This window comes from Dendrobates tinctorius, unplaced genomic scaffold (genome assembly GCF_039654945.1).
Source record: "Dendrobates tinctorius isolate UK_male_01 unplaced genomic scaffold, ASM3965494v1 ptg000237l, whole genome shotgun sequence".
Lineage (NCBI taxonomy): Eukaryota > Metazoa > Chordata > Amphibia > Anura > Dendrobatidae > Dendrobates > Dendrobates tinctorius.
Genome location: NW_027361904.1, coordinates 3126631 through 3148058, shown reverse-complemented (window position 1 = coordinate 3148058; position 21428 = coordinate 3126631). Strand labels below are relative to the sequence as shown.

The 21428-nt window shown below is 45.1% G+C and overlaps 1 protein-coding gene across 1 annotated transcript in view; it reads left to right on the top strand.

The window, feature by feature from the left end:
• Positions 1–15743, top strand: part of LOC141060424 (uncharacterized) — a 50355-nt gene extending 34612 nt beyond the window's left edge. The window contains exons 2-7 of the mRNA XM_073556672.1: positions 3053–3154; positions 11898–12074; positions 12158–12281; positions 12362–12423; positions 12642–12744; positions 13623–15743. Of these exons, the coding sequence (XP_073412773.1) occupies positions 3077–3154; positions 11898–12074; positions 12158–12281; positions 12362–12423; positions 12642–12744; positions 13623–15169 (2091 nt within the window). The 5' untranslated portion in view covers positions 3053–3076 and the 3' untranslated portion in view covers positions 15170–15743. The remainder of the gene's footprint in view (positions 1–3052; positions 3155–11897; positions 12075–12157; positions 12282–12361; positions 12424–12641; positions 12745–13622) is intronic.
• The last annotated feature ends 5685 nt before the right edge of the window (positions 15744–21428 follow it).

Sequence of the window (21428 nt, the reverse complement as noted above, 5' to 3'; positions counted from 1 at the left end):
GCGGGCATCATGTTACATTTGCAGAGCTCCTGATGTACCTAAACTGTGGAAACTCCCCACAAGTGACCCCATTTTGGAAACTAGACTAGATGTGTGGTGAGCACCTTGAACCCCCAAGTGCTTCACAGAAGTTTATAACGCAGAGCCATGAAAACAAAAAATCATTTTTTTTCCTCAAAAAAAATGATTTTTAGCCAGCAATTTTTTTTCCATAAGGGTAACAGGATAAATTGGACCCCAAAACTTGTTGTTCAGTTTGTCCTGAGTATGTTGGTACCCCATATGTGGGTGGGGACCACTGTTTGGGCACACGTCGGGGCTTGGAACTGAAGTAGTGACATTATGAAATGCTGACTTTGATGGAATGGTCTGCGGGCGTCATGTTACATTTGCAGAGCCCCTGATGTACCTAAACTGTGGAACCCCCCCACAAGTGACCCCATTTTGGAAACTAGACCCCCCAAGGAACTTATCTAGATGTGTAGTGAGCACCTTGAACCCCCAAGCGCTTCACAGAAGTTTATAACACAGAGCCGTGAAAATAAAAAAATCATTTTTTTCCTCAAAAATGATTTTTTAGCATGCTATTTTTTTATTTTCACAAGGGTAACAGGAGAAATTGGACCCCAAAAGTTGTTGTGCAATTTGTTCTGAGTACACCGATACCCCATAGGTGGGGGAACCATTGTTTGGGCGCACGTAAGGGCTGAGAATGGAAGTATTGACGTTTTGAAATGCAGACTTTGATGGAAAGGTCTGCGGTCGTCGTTACGTTTGCAGAGCCCCTGATGTGCCTAAACAGTAGAAACCCCCCACAAGTGACCCCATTTTGGAAACTAGACCTTCCAAGGAACTTATCTAGATGTCTGGTGAGCACTTTGAACCCTCAAGTGCTTCACAGATGTTTATAACGCAGAGACGTGAAAATAAAAAAATCATTTTTTTTCCACAAAAATAATTTTTTAGCCCCCAATTTTTTATTTTCCCAAAGATAACAGCAGAAATTAGACCACCAAGTTATTGTGCAATTGTTCCTGAGTACGCTGATACCCCATATGTTGGGGTAAACCACTGGGCACACGTCGGGGCTTGGAAGGGAGGGAGCACCGTTTGACTTTTTGAGCGCAAAATTGGCTGGAATCAATGGTTGCACCATGTCGCGTTTGGAGACCCCCTGATGTGCCTAAACAGTGGAAACCCATCAATTCTAAGGCTGTGTGCACACGATGCAGATTTGCAGCGGTTCCGCAGCGGATTTTACCGCGCAGAAATGTTGCATTTCTGCATTGTGATGTACAGAAGCCTTAAAATCAATGTAAAAAAAAAACGCTGTGCAGACGCTGCAGATTTTTCCGCGCGGTTTTCCCGCGGTACAAAATCCGCAGCATGTTACTTCTTTTGTGCGGTTTTCCATCTCACCTGTCACCAAATCCGCAGGGGGAAAACCGCGATGGAAAACCGCGGGAAAACCGCATGAAAAATGGAAGAAATCCGCAGGAAAAATGCAGGTCATTTGACCTGCGGATTTCTTCCATTCTGCGCGGAAAAATCCGCAGGGCCAAAAAGTACGTCTGCACTCAGCCTTACTCCAACCCTAACCCCAACACACCCCTAACCACAGCCCTAACCCCAACACATCCCTAATCCTAATCCCAACCCTAACCATAACCCTAACCCCAACACACCCCTATCCCTAACCCTAATTCCAACCCTAACCCTAATTCCAACCCTAACCCTATTTCCAACCCTAGCCCTAACTCTCTTTCCAACCCTAACCCTAATGGAAAAATAAAAATAATTTCTTTATTTTATTAGTTGTTCCTGCCTATGGGGGTGATGAACAGGGGGGTTTATTTACTTCTCATTCTATTTTGATCACTGTGATAAACTCTCACAGTGATCAAAATAGAATGAATGAATCTGCAGCCGGCGGGCGCACTGCGCATGCGCCCGCCATTTTCCAAGATGGCGGTGCCCATGAAGCAGGACCACGGGACACCGGGAGCAGGAGAGGGACGTCGGAGGTAGTGGGGGGGTAAGGGGGGTCGGAAGGTGGGGGGGAGCCTAGAGAAGGGGGAGGGGAGCAGATGATGACAGCGGCTGCACATTGCCGCCGTCAGTCGGTATCGGGGGCCGATCGGCCCCGTGAGTCGTGGGGGGGGGGGGGTCGGATCACGGTCTCCAGCCATGTCCGATGCTAGTGCAGCATCGGCCATGGCTGGATTGTAATATTTCATCAATTTTCATTGCTGAAATATTACTATCGCTCTGATTGGCAGTTTCACTTTTAACAGCCAATCAGAGCGATCGTAGCCTCGTGGGGGCGAAGCCATGCCCCCTGTGGTGAAGAATGAATTACAAAGCCCCCTGTATCTGCGGGTCGGGTGACCTTTCAGTGACCCCGGTCACCCGACCCACAGGGGGGCTTTAAAGTCATGACGCAACATAGGCATCATGGGCCGTTTTGGCACGACTTTTCATGACGCCTATGTGGCGTCAAAGGTCTTGAAGGGGTTAATTGATTGTTCAGGTGCACTACAATTGTTATTCTAATTGTGGGATTCAAGAGGGGGAGTGGTTTTCTTACTGAGTATGTATAAATTGTTTTTCTAAATGTCAATGTGCAGCTCTGACAAAGAACACATGTAGCTTTCGAAACGCGTAGCTGCGTTGCCGCTAATTGTCTGCGGGATGCTGATCTTAACTTGAATTTTTTCAATAAATAGCCTTTTTTTATCAGCTGGACTTTTCCTTTTTCTATATTGCTTCCAAGCGGTCTCCTTGCAGTCCGTGCTGACAACACGCCACAACCCGTGAGCTGGCTTTACTCTACTTCTTTCTCATATCACTGGATACTCGGTGCATACCTGAGCACCCGTGGCAAACTCGAGTAACGAGCACAGACGCGCATCACTATTCATAAACTTTTCAAGCACCACTGTATTCCTTTCCTTATGTTCAGTTAATTTTTTGTATTTTTCACTTATGAATTTTTTTAACACGTGATCATTTTTACGATGAAGGATCTTGTTTTTTTCTTTTTTTTTTGTAGATTTTTGTGTTTGACTCATCAAAGATGAAGAAAGAAAGAGACAAGATGGTAGAGAGGATATTAAATCTCGCCCTAGAAATAATCTTTCACCTAACTGGAAAGGTGAGAGGTTCTGATGTCATCATATGACCTCATTATCTATGGGAATAACAGGGGATATGACCGAAGAGGTGAGAGGCTCTGATGTCATCACATGACCTCATTATCTATGGGAATAACAGGGGATATGACCAGAGAGGTGAGAGGCTCTGATGTCATCACATGACCTCATTATCTATGGGAATAACAGGGGATGTGGCCGGAGAGGTGAGAGGCTCTGATGTCATCACATGACCTCATTATCTATGGGAATAACAGGTGATATGACCGGAGAGATGAGAGGCTCTGATGTCATCACATGACCTCATTATCTATGTGAATAACAGGGGAAATGTCCGGAGAGGTGAGAGGCTCTGATGTCATCACATGACCTCATTATCTATGGGAATAACAGGGGAAATGTCCGGAGAGGTGAGAGGTTCTGATGTCATCACATGACCTCATTATCTATGGGAATAACAGTGGATATGACCGGAGAGGTGAGAGGTTCTGATATCATCACATGACCTCATTATCTATGGGAATAAAAGGGGATATGACCGGAGAGGTGAGAGGTTCTGATGTCATCATATGACCTCATTATCTATGGGAATAACAGGGGAAATGTCCGGAGAGGTGAGAGGCTCTGATGTCATCACATGACCTCATTATCTATGGGAATAACAGGGGATATGAGCGGAGAGGTGAGAGGCTCTGATGTCATCACATGACCTCATTATGGGAATTACAGGGGATATGACCGGAGAGGTGAGAGGCTCTGATGTCATCACATGACCTCATTATCTATGGGAATAACAGGGGATATGACCGGAGAGGTGAGAGGCTCTGATGTCATCACATGACCTCATTATCTATGGGAATAACGGGGGATATGACTGGAGAGGTGAGAGGCTCTGATGTTGTCACATGACCTCATTATCTATGGGAATAACAGGGGATATGACCGGAGAGGTGAGAGGCTCTGATGTTGTCACATGACCTCATTATCTATGGGAATAACAGGGGATATGACCGGAGAGGTGAGAGGCTCTGATGTTGTCACATGACCTCATTATCTATGGGAATAACAGGGGATATGACCAGAGAGATGAGAGGCTCTGATGTCATCACATGACCTCATTATCTATGGGAATAACAGGGGATATGACCGGAGAGGTGAGAGGCTCTGATGTCATCACATGACCTCATTATCTATGGGGATAACAGGGGATATGACCGGAGAGGTGAGAGGCTCTGATGTCATCACATGACTTCATTATCTATGGGAATAACAGGGGATATGATCGGAGAGGTGAGAGACTCTGATATCATCACATGACCTCATTATCTATGGGAATAGCGGGGGATAAGACTGGAGAGGTGAGAGGCTCTGCTGTCATCACATGACCTCATTATCTATGGGAATAACGGGGGATATGACCGGAGAGGTGAGATGCTCTGATGTCATCACATGACCTCATTATCAATGGGAATAACAGGGGATATGACCGGAGAGGTGAGAGGCTCTGATGTCATCACATAACCTCATTATCTATGGGAATAACGGGGGATATGACTGGAGAGGTGAGAGGCTCTGCCGTCATCACATGACCTCATTATCTATGGGAATAACGGGGGATATGACCGGAGAAGTGAGATGCTCTGATGTCATCACATGACCTCATTATCTATGGGAATAACAGGGGATATGACCGGAGAGGTGAGATGCTCTGATGTCATCACATGACCTCATTATCTATGGGAAGAACGGGGGATATGACTGGAGAGGTGAGAGCCTCTGATGTCATCACATAATCTCATTATCTATGGGAATAACGGGGGATATGACCAGAGAGGTGAGAGGCTCTGATGTCATCACGTGACCTCATTATCTATGGGAATAACAGGTGATATGACCGGAGAGGTGAGAGGCTCTGATGTCATCACATGACCTCATTATCTATGGGAATAACAGGGGATATGACCGGAGAGGTGAGAGGCTCTGATGTCATCACATGACGACATTATCTATGGGAATAACAGGGGATATGACCGGAGAGGTGAGAGGCTCTGATGCTGTCACATGACCTCATTATCTATGGGAATGAAAGGAGATATGACCAGAGAGGTGAGAGACTCTGATGTCATCACATGACCTCATTATCTATGGGAATAACGGGTGATATGACTGGAGAGGTGAGAGGCTCTGATGTTGTCACATGACTTCATTATCTATGGGAATAACAGGGGATATGACAGGAGAGGTAAGAAGCTCTGAAGTTGTCACATGACCTCATTATCTATGGGAATAACAGGGGATATGACCGGAGAGGTGAGAGGCTCTGATGTCATCACATGACCTCATTATCTATGGGAATAACAGGGGATATGATTGGAGAGGTGAGAGGCTCTGATGTCATCACATGACGACATTATCTATGGGAATAACAGGGGATATGACCGGAGAGGTGAGAGGCTCTGATGCTGTCACATGACCTCATTATCTATGGGAATAACAGGTGATATGACCAGAGAGGTGAGAGGTTCTGATGTTATCACATGACCTCATTATCTATGTGAATAACAGGGGATATGACCGGAGAGGTGAGAGGCTCTGATGTCATCACATGACGTCATTATCTATGGGAATGAAAGGAGATATGACCAGAGAGGTGAGAGGCTCTGATGTTGTCACATGACCTCATTATCTATGGGAATAACAGGTGATATGACCGGAGAGGTGAGAGGTTCTGATGTTATCACTTGACCTCATTAGCTATGGGAATAACAGGGTATATGACTGGAGAGGTGAGAGGCTCTGATGTCATCACATGACCTCATTATCTATGGGAATAACATGGGATATGACCAGAGAGGTGAGAGGCTCTGATGTCATCACATGACCTCATTATCTATGGGAATAACAGGGGATATGACCGGAGAGGTGAGAGACTCTGATGTCATCACATGACCTCATTATCTATGGGAATAACGGGTGATATGACTGGAGAGGTGAGATGCTGTGATGTTGTCACGTGACCTCATTATCTATGGGAATAACAGGGGATATGACCAGAGAGGTGAGAGGCTCTGATATCATCACATGACCTCATTATCTATGGGAATAACAGGGGATATGACAGGAGAGGTAAGAGGCTCTGAAGTTGCCACATGACCTCATTATCTATGGGAATAACAGGGGATATGACCGGAGAGGTGAGAGGCTCTGATGTTGTCACATGACCTCATTATCTATGGGAATAACAGGGGATATGTCTGGAGAGGTGAGAGGCTCTGTTGTCATCACATGACCTCATTATCTATCGGAATAACAGGGGATATGACCGGAGAGGTGAGAGGCTCTGATGTCATCACATGACCTCATTATCTATGGGGATTACAGGGGATATGACCGGAGAGGTGAGAGGCTCTGATGTCATCACATGACCTCATTATCTATGGGAAGAACGGGGGATATGACTGGAGAGGTGAGAGCCTCTGATGTCATCACATAATCTCATTATCTATGGGAATAACGGGGGATATGACCAGAGAGGTGAGAGGCTCTGATGTCATCACGTGACCTCATTATCTATGGGAATAACAGGTGATATGACCGGAGAGGTGAGAGGCTCTGATGTCATCACATGACCTCATTATCTATGGGAATAACAGGGGATATGACCGGAGAGGTGAGAGGCTCTGATGTCATCACATGACGACATTATCTATGGGAATAACAGGGGATATGACCGGAGAGGTGAGAGGCTCTGATGCTGTCACATGACCTCATTATCTATGGGAATGAAAGGAGATATGACCAGAGAGGTGAGAGACTCTGATGTCATCACATGACCTCATTATCTATGGGAATAACGGGTGATATGACTGGAGAGGTGAGAGGCTCTGATGTTGTCACATGACCTCATTATCTATGGGAATAACAGGGGATATGACAGGAGAGGTAAGAAGCTCTGAAGTTGTCACATGACCTCATTATCTATGGGAATAACAGGGGATATGACCGGAGAGGTGAGAGGCTCTGATGTCATCACATGACCTCATTATCTATGGGAATAACAGGGGATATGATTGGAGAGGTGAGAGGCTCTGATGTCATCACATGACGACATTATCTATGGGAATAACAGGGGATATGACCGGAGAGGTGAGAGGCTCTGATGCTGTCACATGACCTCATTATCTATGGGAATAACAGGTGATATGACCAGAGAGGTGAGAGGTTCTGATGTCATCACATGACCTCATTATCTATGTGAATAACAGGGGATATGACCGGAGAGGTGAGAGGCTCTGATGTCATCACATGACGTCATTATCTATGGGAATGAAAGGAGATATGACCAGAGAGGTGAGAGGCTCTGATGTTGTCACATGACCTCATTATCTATGGGAATAACAGGTGATATGACCGGAGAGGTGAGAGGTTCTGATGTTATCACTTGACCTCATTAGCTATGGGAATAACAGGGTATATGACTGGAGAGGTGAGAGGCTCTGATGTCATCACATGACCTCATTATCTATGGGAATAACATGGGATATGACCAGAGAGGTGAGAGGCTCTGATGTCATCACATGACCTCATTATCTATGGGAATAACAGGGGATATGACCGGAGAGGTGAGAGACTCTGATGTCATCACATGACCTCATTATCTATGGGAATAACGGGTGATATGACTGGAGAGGTGAGATGCTGTGATGTTGTCACGTGACCTCATTATCTATGGGAATAACAGGGGATATGACCAGAGAGGTGAGAGGCTCTGATATCATCACATGACCTCATTATCTATGGGAATAACAGGGGATATGACAGGAGAGGTAAGAGGCTCTGAAGTTGCCACATGACCTCATTATCTATGGGAATAACAGGGGATATGACCGGAGAGGTGAGAGGCTCTGATGTTGTCACATGACCTCATTATCTATGGGAATAACAGGGGATATGTCTGGAGAGGTGAGAGGCTCTGTTGTCATCACATGACCTCATTATCTATCGGAATAACAGGGGATATGACCGGAGAGGTGAGAGGCTCTGATGTCATCACATGACCTCATTATCTATGGGGATTACAGGGGATATGACCGGAGAGGTGAGAGGCTCTGATGTCATCACATGACCTCATTATCTATGGGAATAACAGGGGATATGACCGGAGAGGTGAGATACTCTGATGTCATCACATGACCTCATTATCTATGGGAATAACAGGGGATATGATCGGAGAGGTGAGAGGCTCTGATATCATCACATGACCTCATTATCTATGGGAATAACGGGGGATATGACTGGAGAGGTGAGAGGCTCTGCTGTCACCACATGACCTCATTATCTATGGTAATAACAAGGGATATGACCGGAGAGGTGAGAGGCTCTGATGTCATCACATGACCTCTTTATCTATGGGAATAACAAGAGGATATGACCGGAGAGGTGAGAGGCTCTGATGTCATCACATGACCTCATTATCTATGGGAACAACAGGGGATATGACCGGAGAGGTAAGAGGCTCTGATGTCATCACATGACGACATTATCTATGGGAATAACAGGGGATATGACCGGAGAGGTGAGATGCTCTGATGTCATCACATGACCTCATTATCTATGGGAATAACAGGGGATATGACCGGAGAGGTGAGAGGCTCTGATGTCATCACATGACCTCATTATCTATGGGAATAACAAGAGGATATGACCAGAGAGATGAGAGGCTCTGATGTCATCACATGACCTCATTATCTATGGGAATAACAGGGGATATGACCGGAGAGGTAAGAGGCTCTGATGTCATCACATGATGACATTATCTATGGGAATAACAGGGGATATGACCGGAGAGGTGAGATGCTCTGATGTCATCACATGACCTCATTATCTATGGGAATAACAGAGGATATGACCGGAGAGGTGAGAGGCTCTGATGTCATCACATGACCTCATTATCTATGGGAATAACAGGGGATATGATCGGAGAGGTGAGAGGTTCTGATGTCATCACATGACCTCATTATCTATGGGAATAACGGGGGATATGACCGGAGAGGTGAGAGGCACTGCTGTCATCACATGACCTCATTATCTATGGGAATAACGGGGGATATGACCGGAGAGGTGAGAGGCTCTGATGTCATCACATGACCTCATTATCTATGGGAAGAACGGGGGATATGACTGGAGAGGTGAGAGGCTCTGATGTCATCACATGACCTCATTATCTATGGAAATAACGGGGGATATGACCAGAGAGGTGAGAGGCTCTGATGTCATCACGTGACCTCATTATCTATGGGAATAACAGGTGATATGACCGGAGAGGTGAGAGGCTCTGATGTCATCACATGACCTCATTATCTATGGGAATAACAGGGGATATGACCGGAGAGGTGAGAGGCTCTGATGTCATCACATGACCTCATTATCTATGGGAATAACAGGGGATATGACCGGAGATGTGAGAGGCTCTGATGTCATCACATGACCTCATTATCTATGGGAATAACAGGGGATATGACCGGAGATGTGAGAGGCTCTGATGTTGTCACATGGCCTCATTATCTATGGGAATAACAGGGGATATAACCGGAGAGGTGAGAGGTTCTGATGTCATCACATGACCTCATTATCTATGGGAATAACAGGTGATATGACCGGAGAGGTGAGAGGTTCTGATGTTGTCACATGACTTCATTATCTCTGGGAATAACAGGGGATATGACCGGAGAGGTGAGAGGCTCTGATGTCATCACATGACCTCATTATCTGTGGGAATAACGGGGGATATGACTGGAGAGGTGAGAGGCTCTGATGTCATCACATGACCTCATTATCTATGGGAATAACATGGGATATAACCAGAGAGGTGAGAGGCTCTGATGTCATCACATGACCTCATTATCTATGGGAATAACAGGTGATATGACCGGAGAGGTGAGTGGTTCTGATGTTGTCACATGACCTCATTATCTATGGGAATAACAGGGGATATGACCGGAGAGGTGAGAGGTTCTGATGTTGTCACATGACCTCATTATCTATGGGAATAACAGGGGATATGACCGGAGAGGTGAGAGGCTCTGATGTCATCACATGACCTCATTATCTATGGGAATAACAGGGGATATGACCGGAGAGGTTAGAGGCTCTGATGTCATCACATGACCTCATTATCTGTGGGAATAACGGGGGATATGACTGGAGACGTGAGAGGCTCTGATGTTATCACATGACCTCATTATCTATGGGAATAACGGGGGATATGACCGGAGAGGTGAGAGGCTCTGATGTCATCACATGACCTCATTATCTATGGGAATAACAGGGGATATGACCGGAGAGGTGAGAGGCTCTGATGTCATCACATGACCTCATTATCTGTGGGAATAACGGGGGATATGACTGGAGAGGTGAGAGGCTCTGATGTCATCACATGACCTCATTATCTATGGGAATAACGGGGGATATGACCGAAGAGGTGAGAGGCTCTGATGTCATCACATGACCTCATTATCTATGGGAATAACAAGAGATATGACCGGAGAGGTGAGAGGCTCTGATGTCTTCACATGACCTCATTATGGGAATAACGCGGGATATGACCGAAGAGGTGAGAGGCTCTGATGTCATCACATGACCTCATTATCTATGGGAATAACGGGGGATATGACTGGAGAGGTGAGAGGCTCTGATGTCATCACATGACCTCATTATCTATGGGAATAACATGGGATATGACCAGAGAGGTGAGAGGCTCTGATGTCATCACATGACCTCATTATCTATGGGAATAACAGGTGATATGACCGGAGAGGTTCTGATGTTGTCACATGACCTCATTATCTATGGGAATAACAGGTGATATGACCGGAGAGGTGAGTGGTTCTGATGTTGTCACATGACCTCATTATCTATGGGAATAACAGGGGATATGACCGGAGAGGTGAGAGGTTCTGATGTTGTCACATGACCTCATTATCTATGGGAATAACAGGGGATATGACCGGAGAGGTTAGAGGCTCTGATGTCATCACATGACCTCATTATCTATGGGAATAATGGGGGATATGACTGGAGAGGTGAGAGGCTCTGATGTTATCACATGACCTCATTATCTATGGGAATAACGGGGGATATGACCAGAGAGGTGAGAGGCTCTGATGTCATCACATGACCTCATTATCTATGGGAATAACAGGGGATATGACCGGAGAGGTGAGAGGCTCTGATGTCATCACATGACCTCATTATCTGTGGGAATAACGGGGGATATGACTGGAGAGGTGAGAGGCTCTGATGTCATCACATGACCTCATTATCTATGGGAATAACGGGGGATATGACCGAAGAGGTGAGAGGCTCTGATGTCATCACATGACCTCATTATCTATGGGAATAACAAGAGATATGACCGGAGAGGTGAGAGGCTTTGATATCATCACATGACCTCATTATCTATGGGAATAACGGGGGATATGACCGGAGAGGTGAGAGGCCCTGATGTCATCACATGACCTCATTATCTATGGGAATAACAGGGGATATGACCGGAGATGTGAGAGGCTCTGATGTATCACATGACCTCATTATCTATGGGACTAACAGGGGGTATGACCTGAGAGGTGAGAGGCTCTGATGTCATCACATGACCTCATTATCTATGGGAATAACAGGGGATATGACCGGACATGTGATGGACTCTGGAGATGTCTGTAGTGATATTATTAATGTCTCCACACTCAGGATTACACAGTAATGAAGACCTCTAGTGATCGCTGTCAGGCCCCTATGTCTGAAGGACGGGGAGGAACCCTTTCCCCAATCCCAGGGCCTCCACCGCACCCCCGGATACATGAGGACATCAATAACCAGAAGATTCTAGAACTCGCCAATAAGATGATTGAGCTGCTGACTGGAGAGGTGACACTGCTGGAAATGCTGGGACATTATACAGGACAGCACTGGAGGATTCTGGGTGATGACGGTATCATTGTGTGTGTCAGGTTCCTATAAGGTGTCAGGACGTTACGGTCTATTTCTCCGTGGAGGAGTGGGAGTATCTAGAAGGACACAAGGATCGGTACCAGGAGGTGATGATGGAGGAGCACCGGCCGCGCACATCACCAGGTAATAGACAGGACTAAATACACACGGCCTATAATTCTCTGTATGTAATAATGATGTCAGTCCTGTCTGTGTCTCCTCAGTTCTCTCCAGTATGAGGACAACCCCAGAGAGATGTCCTGCTCCTCCTCCACAGGACCATCAGGTAGATGGAGATCTCCCTATGATGTGTAGACGGCTGTGACGTCCTTGTGGTCAGTCTTGTTTTCTCCTCCAGTATTATATGTTTTATACTTGTGTAATGAGAGCGGTGGAGACGGCAGGATCACAGCTGACCACAGACATCACATGTACGGATCTTCTCACCATTATTCCCGAGGATTTCTCCCGTCATCGGGGACTTTTACAATATTTGTTTTGCAGCTTTTGTATCTGGATGAAGGTCTGGACAATATTAATGGTCCAGAGCGAAATGTGTGGGACGATCAGCAGTGTAAAGAGGAGACCCCTACAGATCACTGGCCAGGTGAGTAGTGACCTTAGAAAAAGGCCGAGAAGTCACCGAATGTAACTATATTTTTACACTCTTTATTCTGTCAATTTTTTTCAGTGGTGTATTAACACCTTCATCCAAAATGCAAATTAAATTTCAATAAAAATGTGATATCAATACAGGTAGTGCATTTATATTATAGATGAAAAGCAAAAAGTTTTGGTTTGAGGACATGTTTTATTTTTGCTCATTATTTTGGGCTGAGATTTGCTGTCGTATACATCTTTTTTTGCTTTTAATGGCTGTGTTATATTCATTTTTTTTTATTTAATAAAGTTTCATTTTCTTGAGATGCACAGTCCTCCTTTTGCTTATACCTTTTATTTTCCATTGGTTTATTTTATATGCTACATATTAATAGTTTTGCTCACAGTATTTTCTCTGTTCCCAAAAACACAATGAAAATCGGGGGCGAAAGTCTGGAAGGATTGTTTTGTATCAAAGGGATTGCATTTTGCCATTGTTTTTGTACAGAAATTTTACGGATTTGAGAAAAAAAAAAATGTAAGCCGCAAGGGGCTCAGTTGTATGAAATGTATGCTTGGTTTTAATTTTTTGTTACTGATTCTTCAATCCTGATAGTCTTTAGACACTCATTGTTTGGTATCATAGAGCACTATTTCATTTACGTCGCCGCATGTACGGGAGCCATAGATAATTTACTTGTGTTACCATTTATGAGACACTAATCCATATTATCAACTAATTTTCTGTGATTTCTCTTTGGCATTGTAGAAGAGTCATCTTGATAATAAGACCACATTCATCTCATCAGTTTATCTAGTACTGCAGTCAGGGTCCCACGTTTATATTGTTTAACATTTAAAACAATCTGCTTTATTTTTTGACAGATGACTGTGGTATTATACTTCATACATATGAAGAGGAGAAGCCATATTTATGCCCAGAATGTGGAAAATGTTTTACTGAGAATTCATCTCTGGTTGACCATCAGAAAACTCACACAGAATTGAAACCTAATTTATGTTTTAAATGTGGGAAATGTTATAAAAGTAAAAAAACTCTTGCCAAACATTTAAGAACTCACACAGGGGAGAAGCCATATTCATGTCCGGAATGTGAGAAATCATTTACCCAGAAATCAGATCTTGCTAGACATCACGTGATTCACACAGGGGAGAAGCTATTTTCTTGTACCCAATGTGGAAAGTGTTTTATAAAAAAGTCAACTCTCATTGTGCATCAAAGAACTCACACAGATAAGAAACCATTTTCATGTTCAGGATGTGGTAAATGTTTTAATTTAAGATCAGTTCTTGTTAACCATGAAAGGATTCACACAGGCGAGAAGCCATATTCTTGTACTTTTTGTGGAAAGTGTTTTAGACAAAAGACAACTCTTGCTGATCATCAAAGAACTCACACAGGGGAGAAGCCGTTTCCATGTTCAGAATGTGAGAAATGTTTTACTTGGAAATCAGATCTTGTTAACCATAAAAGAATACACACAGGGGAGAAACCATTTTCTTGTACCATATGTGGAAAATATTTTAGGCAAAAGTCAACTCTATTTGCACATCGAATAATTCACAGAAAGAAACCATTTTCATGTCCGGTATGTGGAAAATGTTTTACCCATGAAACACATCTTATTCAACATCAGAACACTCACACAGGGAAGGAGCCAATTTCATGTTCAGAATGCGGAAAATGTTTTAATCGAAAATCACAACTCGTTGTACATCTAAAAACTCACACGGAGGAGAAGTCGTTTTCTTGTACAGAATGTGGAAAAGGCTTTGATCACAAATACAGTTTTGTTAGACATTTGAGAATTCATTCAGAGGTGAAGCCATTTTCATGTAATCTATGTGGGAAATGTTTTACTCAACATTCATATCTAGTTGATCATCAAAAAACTCACACTGGGACAAAGGCAATTTCATGTTTAGAATGTGGGAAATGTTATACCAGTAAATCAAGTCTTGATGTACATATAAGAACTCACCACAAAGGGGAGAAGCCATACTCGTGTCCAGAATGTGCAAAATGTTTTACTCGGAAATCTGTGCTTGCTGCACATATTAAAACTCACACAGGGGAGAAGCCATTTTCATGTTCAGAATGTGAGAAATGTTTTACCCATAAATCAGATCTTGTAAGACATCAAAGAATTCACACAGGGGAGAAGCCATTTTCTTGTAACTTATGTGGAAAGTCCTTTATACAAAAATCATCTCTAATTTCACATGAGATATCTCACACAGGAAAACCATTTTCATGCTCGGAATGTGGAAAATGTTTTACTTGGGAATCGCAGCTTGATGTACATATAAAAACTCACACAGGGGAGAAGCCATTTTCATGTTTAGAATGTGGGAGATGCTTTGCTCACAAATCTGCTTTATATAGACATCTGAATATTCATACAGTGTAGAATCCATTTTCACGCATTGTATGAGGAAAGGTTTGCAATGAAAGTAACTTCTGACATCACATAAAAAGCATATCCACCAATCAACTCTCTTTTTACTTAATTGAACTCGTTCACGGGAAAGCAGACATTTTGTGTGTTTTATTGAGAAAAAGTGCAAGCAATAATACCACAGTTACTTTCAATATAAAGTCCTAAGTCATCAAAAGTCATTAAAAAAAATGTTAGTTAAGAAATGTAAGTAATTGTCATAAACATCTGTTATGGAATAGAATCCGATGACACATTTATATATAGCGAATCCTGCTTTGAGCAGGGGGTTGGACCAGATGATCCAGGAGGTCCCTTCCAACTCTACCATTCTATGATATATCAACCATGTGCACAGAATATTACGTGTTAATTTATAGCTGCATCCTAAAACTTGTCACCAATCGACTATTTTCTTTAAAACTTTAATGCTTATAATATGGACTTGTCTATGTGTTTTGCTTTCGATATTTCCTCAGAACCTGGGGAGTTGAGAGAAATCTGGTCATCAAATTGTGCATAAATATACGGCTTGGTGAAATTCTTAGCGCATGTTGTAATTTTGTAAATGATTTTTAGTTTTCCTTTCACCTGAGAGAGGTGAAGCCTCTCCAAAACTACAGTAGTTTCCTGTCCTTAGAGAGGGAACCTACACCCTGGGTACTCCAGGGAGAAGAGTTTTTGTTTTGGTAGCAGAAGTTGCTGCTTTGGTCATCTTAGGGTACCGTTACACTAAGCGATGCACCAGCGATCCCGATAACGATATGGATCGCTGGTGCATCGCTAAGTGGTCGCTAGTGAGCTGCCACACAGGCAGATCTCACCTGCGACATAGCAGCGGTCGGGGGTCGCTACTTACCTGTCATGTGGCGATCCTGACGTCCTCCCGCCCGTGTCCATGCGACGCTAGTCGGTGCCACAGGAAGCCCAGCAAAAAGTGGCTGACGAGGAATGGTCCAGGGAGTTCTCGCGCGACCAGCGATGAGCAGCAGGGAGCCGGTCGGAGGTAAGTATCACATGCAGTGATATCGCTAGTAATATCGCTGCTACGTCACAAAATCGGTGACTTTACAGCGATGTTGCTAGCGATATCGCAGTGTGTAACGGGGGCTTTACATACAGCTCCTCTGGGTGGTGTTGCTGCAGAATTTCCTAATCGGAAGTCCACACTTCTGCCATTGTGTTGAAGTTCCCAGCAATGCTTTAGTGAAGCAGAAGCTGACCAGAAATTTGTGTAAGCATGCATGTGTGAACACAGGGCTCATTGAAAGAATGTCAACATGCCAACATCTGATAGGGTCTGGATGAAGTCAGTGACGTGCTCTTGCCCCAAGACCGGAAGCATGGGGCTGTGAAAACTAGGAAATCATCAGATGAAAGAGTTTTACCGGTTCCCCAGTCCACAGCTATTTTACTCCTGGCGATGTCAAGTGGCCTGTGTTGGTTGCTTCACTCCAGAGTTAACATGGATGATACAACAGCCTCCTGCAGAGACCACTCAGAAGACCCAAACCTTCCTCCCTGTATGGTAGTTACAAGCATTTGATGCCTGTAACTGATCCTTCATAACCGTACACATGTTAATTGTTCTTTGTTATAGGATAGACCTAGAAAATGGCTCTAAAACTAAACCTAGAGAAGGCACACTTTATAAGGTCAAACTAGCCAGTCAGTATGATATGAAGTTATGTTAGTCATGTCTCGAGAAACCTATCTGTGAAGAAACCTCGTCTATGATTGAAACATAAATAAGGAATTATGGCTTGCCCAAATAATTTACTTTGTCCCGTACTAACAGGCACTCGGTGTCTCTTCCCATGTATTATAAGGAGATGGAGGTTTTAGGAGAAGAATAGATTTCAATCCCTTCATCTTTAGATGATGAAAAGTAAGGTAGACCTTGCTTCCCGGTAGACAATACCAATCAGTTGACAAGTAAAAAAAGCAATGGCCGACAGCACTACAGATATCAGAAGGCACGTTCTAGTTCCACTGGACCCAACTGGAAGAGTACATACCATAAAATAGAGTAGAACAGCATCCAATCCGGGTGAAAAAATAAAATGAATTCTTTATTTCGCCAAATGCAACGTTTCGACCATTATAGGTCTTTTTCAACGTTGCATTTGGCAAAATAAAGAATTTGTTACGTGTTACAGAACCACTCAGCACCCAGAATATGTTGTGCAGTTATATGTATGTATAATAGGTTCTATGTGAGATGCATGTCCTTAATGCATCAGCCCACAGGCTGCGCCCCTGGACAGAGGGGACATGATATTCTCCTTTTGTCCGCCCTCCCCCCACCTTTGTAATTCCCACAGTAAACATTGGCAGGCTCCGGCCACCTGCGGCTTTTGTAATGCATGTCTGGCCTGCCGCTTTTCTATTGGCCTGCCCTCTGTATCTGTGTGATATATTCTGCGTCCTGTGAGTAAAGTGTTGTCAGACTGGAAATACATGGAGAAGCAGTGATCTTTTATATGCACCCATGTAACCAAGGAATTCCAGCCAGCGTCATTCATTCAGACTCCAGCCAACGCAGAGCGGACCTCCGAAAACACGGGGTGGTACTGAAAGAGGTACCCCAGCTTGGGTAGACCCCGTTACACTGGTGGCAGACAGCGGGATTTGATACCCCTTCTACACTAGGAAAGGAATGAATGGAAAATAACTACCAGAAGTTAAAGAGGACTACATTAAAAGATCTGGTGGAAGCCCGAGGGTTGATCGCCAGCAACAAAACAAAAGCGGATTTGATAGCAGCCACCATGGAACACGACAGTGCAGCGCCCCCCAATGTGAATGTGGAGGAGACCGAATTCCAGAGGGAGGTAAAGAACAGACTGGCGTTCTATGGCCTAAACCCTGCAGTAGAGATCATACGAGAGGTGATGGCTGATGTGCGTACTGATCTGAAGGAAGAGATGGCCGAGCGGACCAGGATAGAGCTAACCAAGATGGAGATGGCAGAGAGGACCAAAGTGGAGCTGGCCAAGATAGAGATGGCAGAGCGGAGAGAGGAGAGTCAGCGAGCAGGGGGAGCTCTGGCCTTCGACCAGGTACCTTCAACAGTAAGCCACAAAAAGATCCAGTATAATGCCTTCCGACAGTTGGGGGAGGCAGAGGAAGACATTGATGGCTTTCTGCAGGACTTTGAGCGGCAGTGTGCCCTTCATCAAGTGAAGCCGGAGGAACGGGTTCAGATTCTGGCCAGCAAGCTGACAGGCCGGCAGCGGACGCCTATCGCACGGTACCTGATGAGGACTGTATGGACTATGAGCGGATCAAAGAAGTGATCTTGGCCCAGTATGCGCTGACAACAAAGGCTTACCGCCAAAAGTTCTGCGGACTTATAAAACGCGTAACCGATACCCACGCTGAATGGGCCTGTAAATTACGGCGGTCACTGCTACAGTGGGTACAAGGGAGCCAAGCAACCACTAAGGAGGACGTTCTCCAGCTCTTCCTGTTAGAACGATTCTTTAATGGACTAAACCCCGAGACACAGGAATGGCTTTGGGACAGGCGGCCAACGACTCTTGAAGAAGTCGCTCGTCTGGCCGATGAACACCATGATGCCAGGAGGCCGCAGTTGTCCGGATCAAAGGTGGTCACTAGGGGCCCGCCCATGGACCTGGAGGGCCCCAAACCACCAAAGATTGTAGGGGGACCAGCTAGAAACCCGGCCTACCACAGTCCCCCTGGGGTGCAATGCCACACCTGTCTTCAGCTGGGCCACCTGCAAAGACAATGCCCCAACCGGACTCAGCATACCCAGTGGCCAAAGGTGGGAACAGCTACCTTCAGCCGGGCTGCTGTACACAGCTACCAAGGCGAAGCTGACCCGGCATTGGGGGCTACGATTAACCAAGGGATGGAAGAGATGGAGGAAGTGCTGCATGAAGTAGACCCCATGCAGGCAGCCCGGGCAGATAATCGACAACCGCATCGACAGGTCATGTGGGTTAATGGGAAACGTATGCAGGGACTAAGAGATTCCGGAGCAACTTTGACCCTTGTGAAGCCTCATCTCGTCCGGGACCAAGAGAAGATGGACCGGACAGTGGCAGTCCGTGTAGCAGGGGGAGCTATACATCGACTACCCACTGCCAGGATTCACCTGAACTGGGGAGTCGGGGATGGCCTTGTTGAGGTCGGCTTGATGGAGGATTTGCCTGCAGACATCTTGCTGGGAAATGACTTGGGAACCATGTTGTCTGCATTCTCGGTGGCCCCACTGGCTGAGACATATCCTGTGACCACCCGGAGACAAGCTCGAGCTGCGGAGCCGGAATCACACTCAGAGGAGGCCAAGGTAAGACATCCCAGCCCTACACATATTCCCATAGCCAGACACATTTCTTGGGCCACCCCAGATGAATTTAAGAGGGAGTTACTTGAGGATCCTTCATTAGAGGGATATCATGGGAAGGCACAGGAGGGGAGAGGGGTACTGGAAGGGGAACAGTTTGTATGGAAGCAGGGACTCCTCTACTGGATCATAGAGCAGCACCACACAGGGACGAGCCCCACTATAAAACAACAGCTGGTAGTTCCCAAGAAGTATAGGCAGGAGTTACTGTGAATCTCTCATGATATACCCTTGGCCGGGCACTTCGGCGTCAGTCGCACCAGGCATCGTCTGACACAAAACTTCTTTTGGCCGGGGGTAACCTATGATGTTCGCCAGTACTGCCAGACCTGTGACAGTTGTCAGCGCATTGGCAAGAGGGGGGATCGATGCAAGGCCAAATTACGCCCCCTCCCCATTGTGGAGGAACCATTTAGCCGAGTAGCGGTCGATCTGATAGGGCCGTTAGCCAAACCCAGTCCGTCCAGGAAAAAGTATATATTGACAGTGGTAGATTATGCCACACGGTATTCAGAGGCGGTTGCGTTACCTACAGTTGTGGCCAAAAGTATTGACACTCCTGCAATTTTGTCAGATAATACTCTGTTTCTTCCTGAAAATGATTGCAAACACAAATTCTTTGGTATTATTATCTTCATTTAATTTGTCTTAAATGAAAAAACACAAAAGAGAATGAAGCAAAAAGCAAAACATTGATCATTTCACACAAAACTCCAAAAATGGGCCAGACAAAAGTATTGGCACCCTCAGCCTAATACTTGGTTGCACAACCTTTAGCCAAAATAACTGCGACCAACTGCTTCCGATAACCATCAATGAGTTTCTTACAATTCTCTGCTGGAATTTTAGACCATCCTTCTTTGGCAAACTGCTCCAGGTCCCTGATATTAGAAGGGTGCCTTCTCCAAACTGCCATTTTTAGATCTCTCCCACAGGTGTTCTATGGGATTCAGGTCTGGACTCATTGCTGGCCACCTTAGAAGTCTCCAGTGCTTTCTCAAACTATTTTCTAGTGCTTTTTGAAGTGTGTTTTGGGTCATTGTCCTGCTGGAAGACCCATGACCTCTGAGAGAGACCCAGCTTTCTCACACTGGGCCCTACATTATGCTGCAAAATTTGTTGGAAGTCTTCAGACTTCATAATGTCATGCACACGGTCAAGCAGTCCAGTGCCAGAGGTAGCAAAACAACCCCAAAACATCAGGGAACCTCCACGATGTTTGACTGTAGGGACCGTGTTTTTTTCTTTGAATGCCTCTTTTTTTCTCCTGTAAACTCTATGTTGATGCCTTTGCCCAAAAAGCTCTACTTTTGTCTCATCTGACCAGAGAACATTCTTCCAAAACATTTTAGGCTTTTTCAGGTAAGTTTTGGCAAACTCCAGCCTGGCTTTTTTATGTCTCGGGGTAAGAAGTGGGGTCTTCCTGGGTCTCCTACCATACAGTCCCTTTTCATTCAGACGCCGACGGATAGTACGGGTTGACACTGTTGTACCCTCAGACTGCAGGGCAGCTTGAACTTGTTTGGATGTTAGTTGAGGTTCTTTATCCAACATCCGCACAATCTTGCGTTGAAATCTCTTGTCAATTTTCCTTTTCCATCCACATCTAGGGAGGTTAGCCACAGTGCCATGGGCTTTAAACTTCTTGATGACACTGCACACGGTAGACACAGGAACATTCAGGTCTTTGGAGATGGACTTGTAGCCTTGATATTGCTCATGCTTCCTCACAATTTGGTTTTTCAAGTCCTCAGACAGTTCTTTGGTCTTCTTTCTTTTCTCCATGCTCAATGTGGTACACACAAGGACACGGGACAAAGGTTGAGTCAACTTTAATCTTTGTCAACTGGCTGCAAG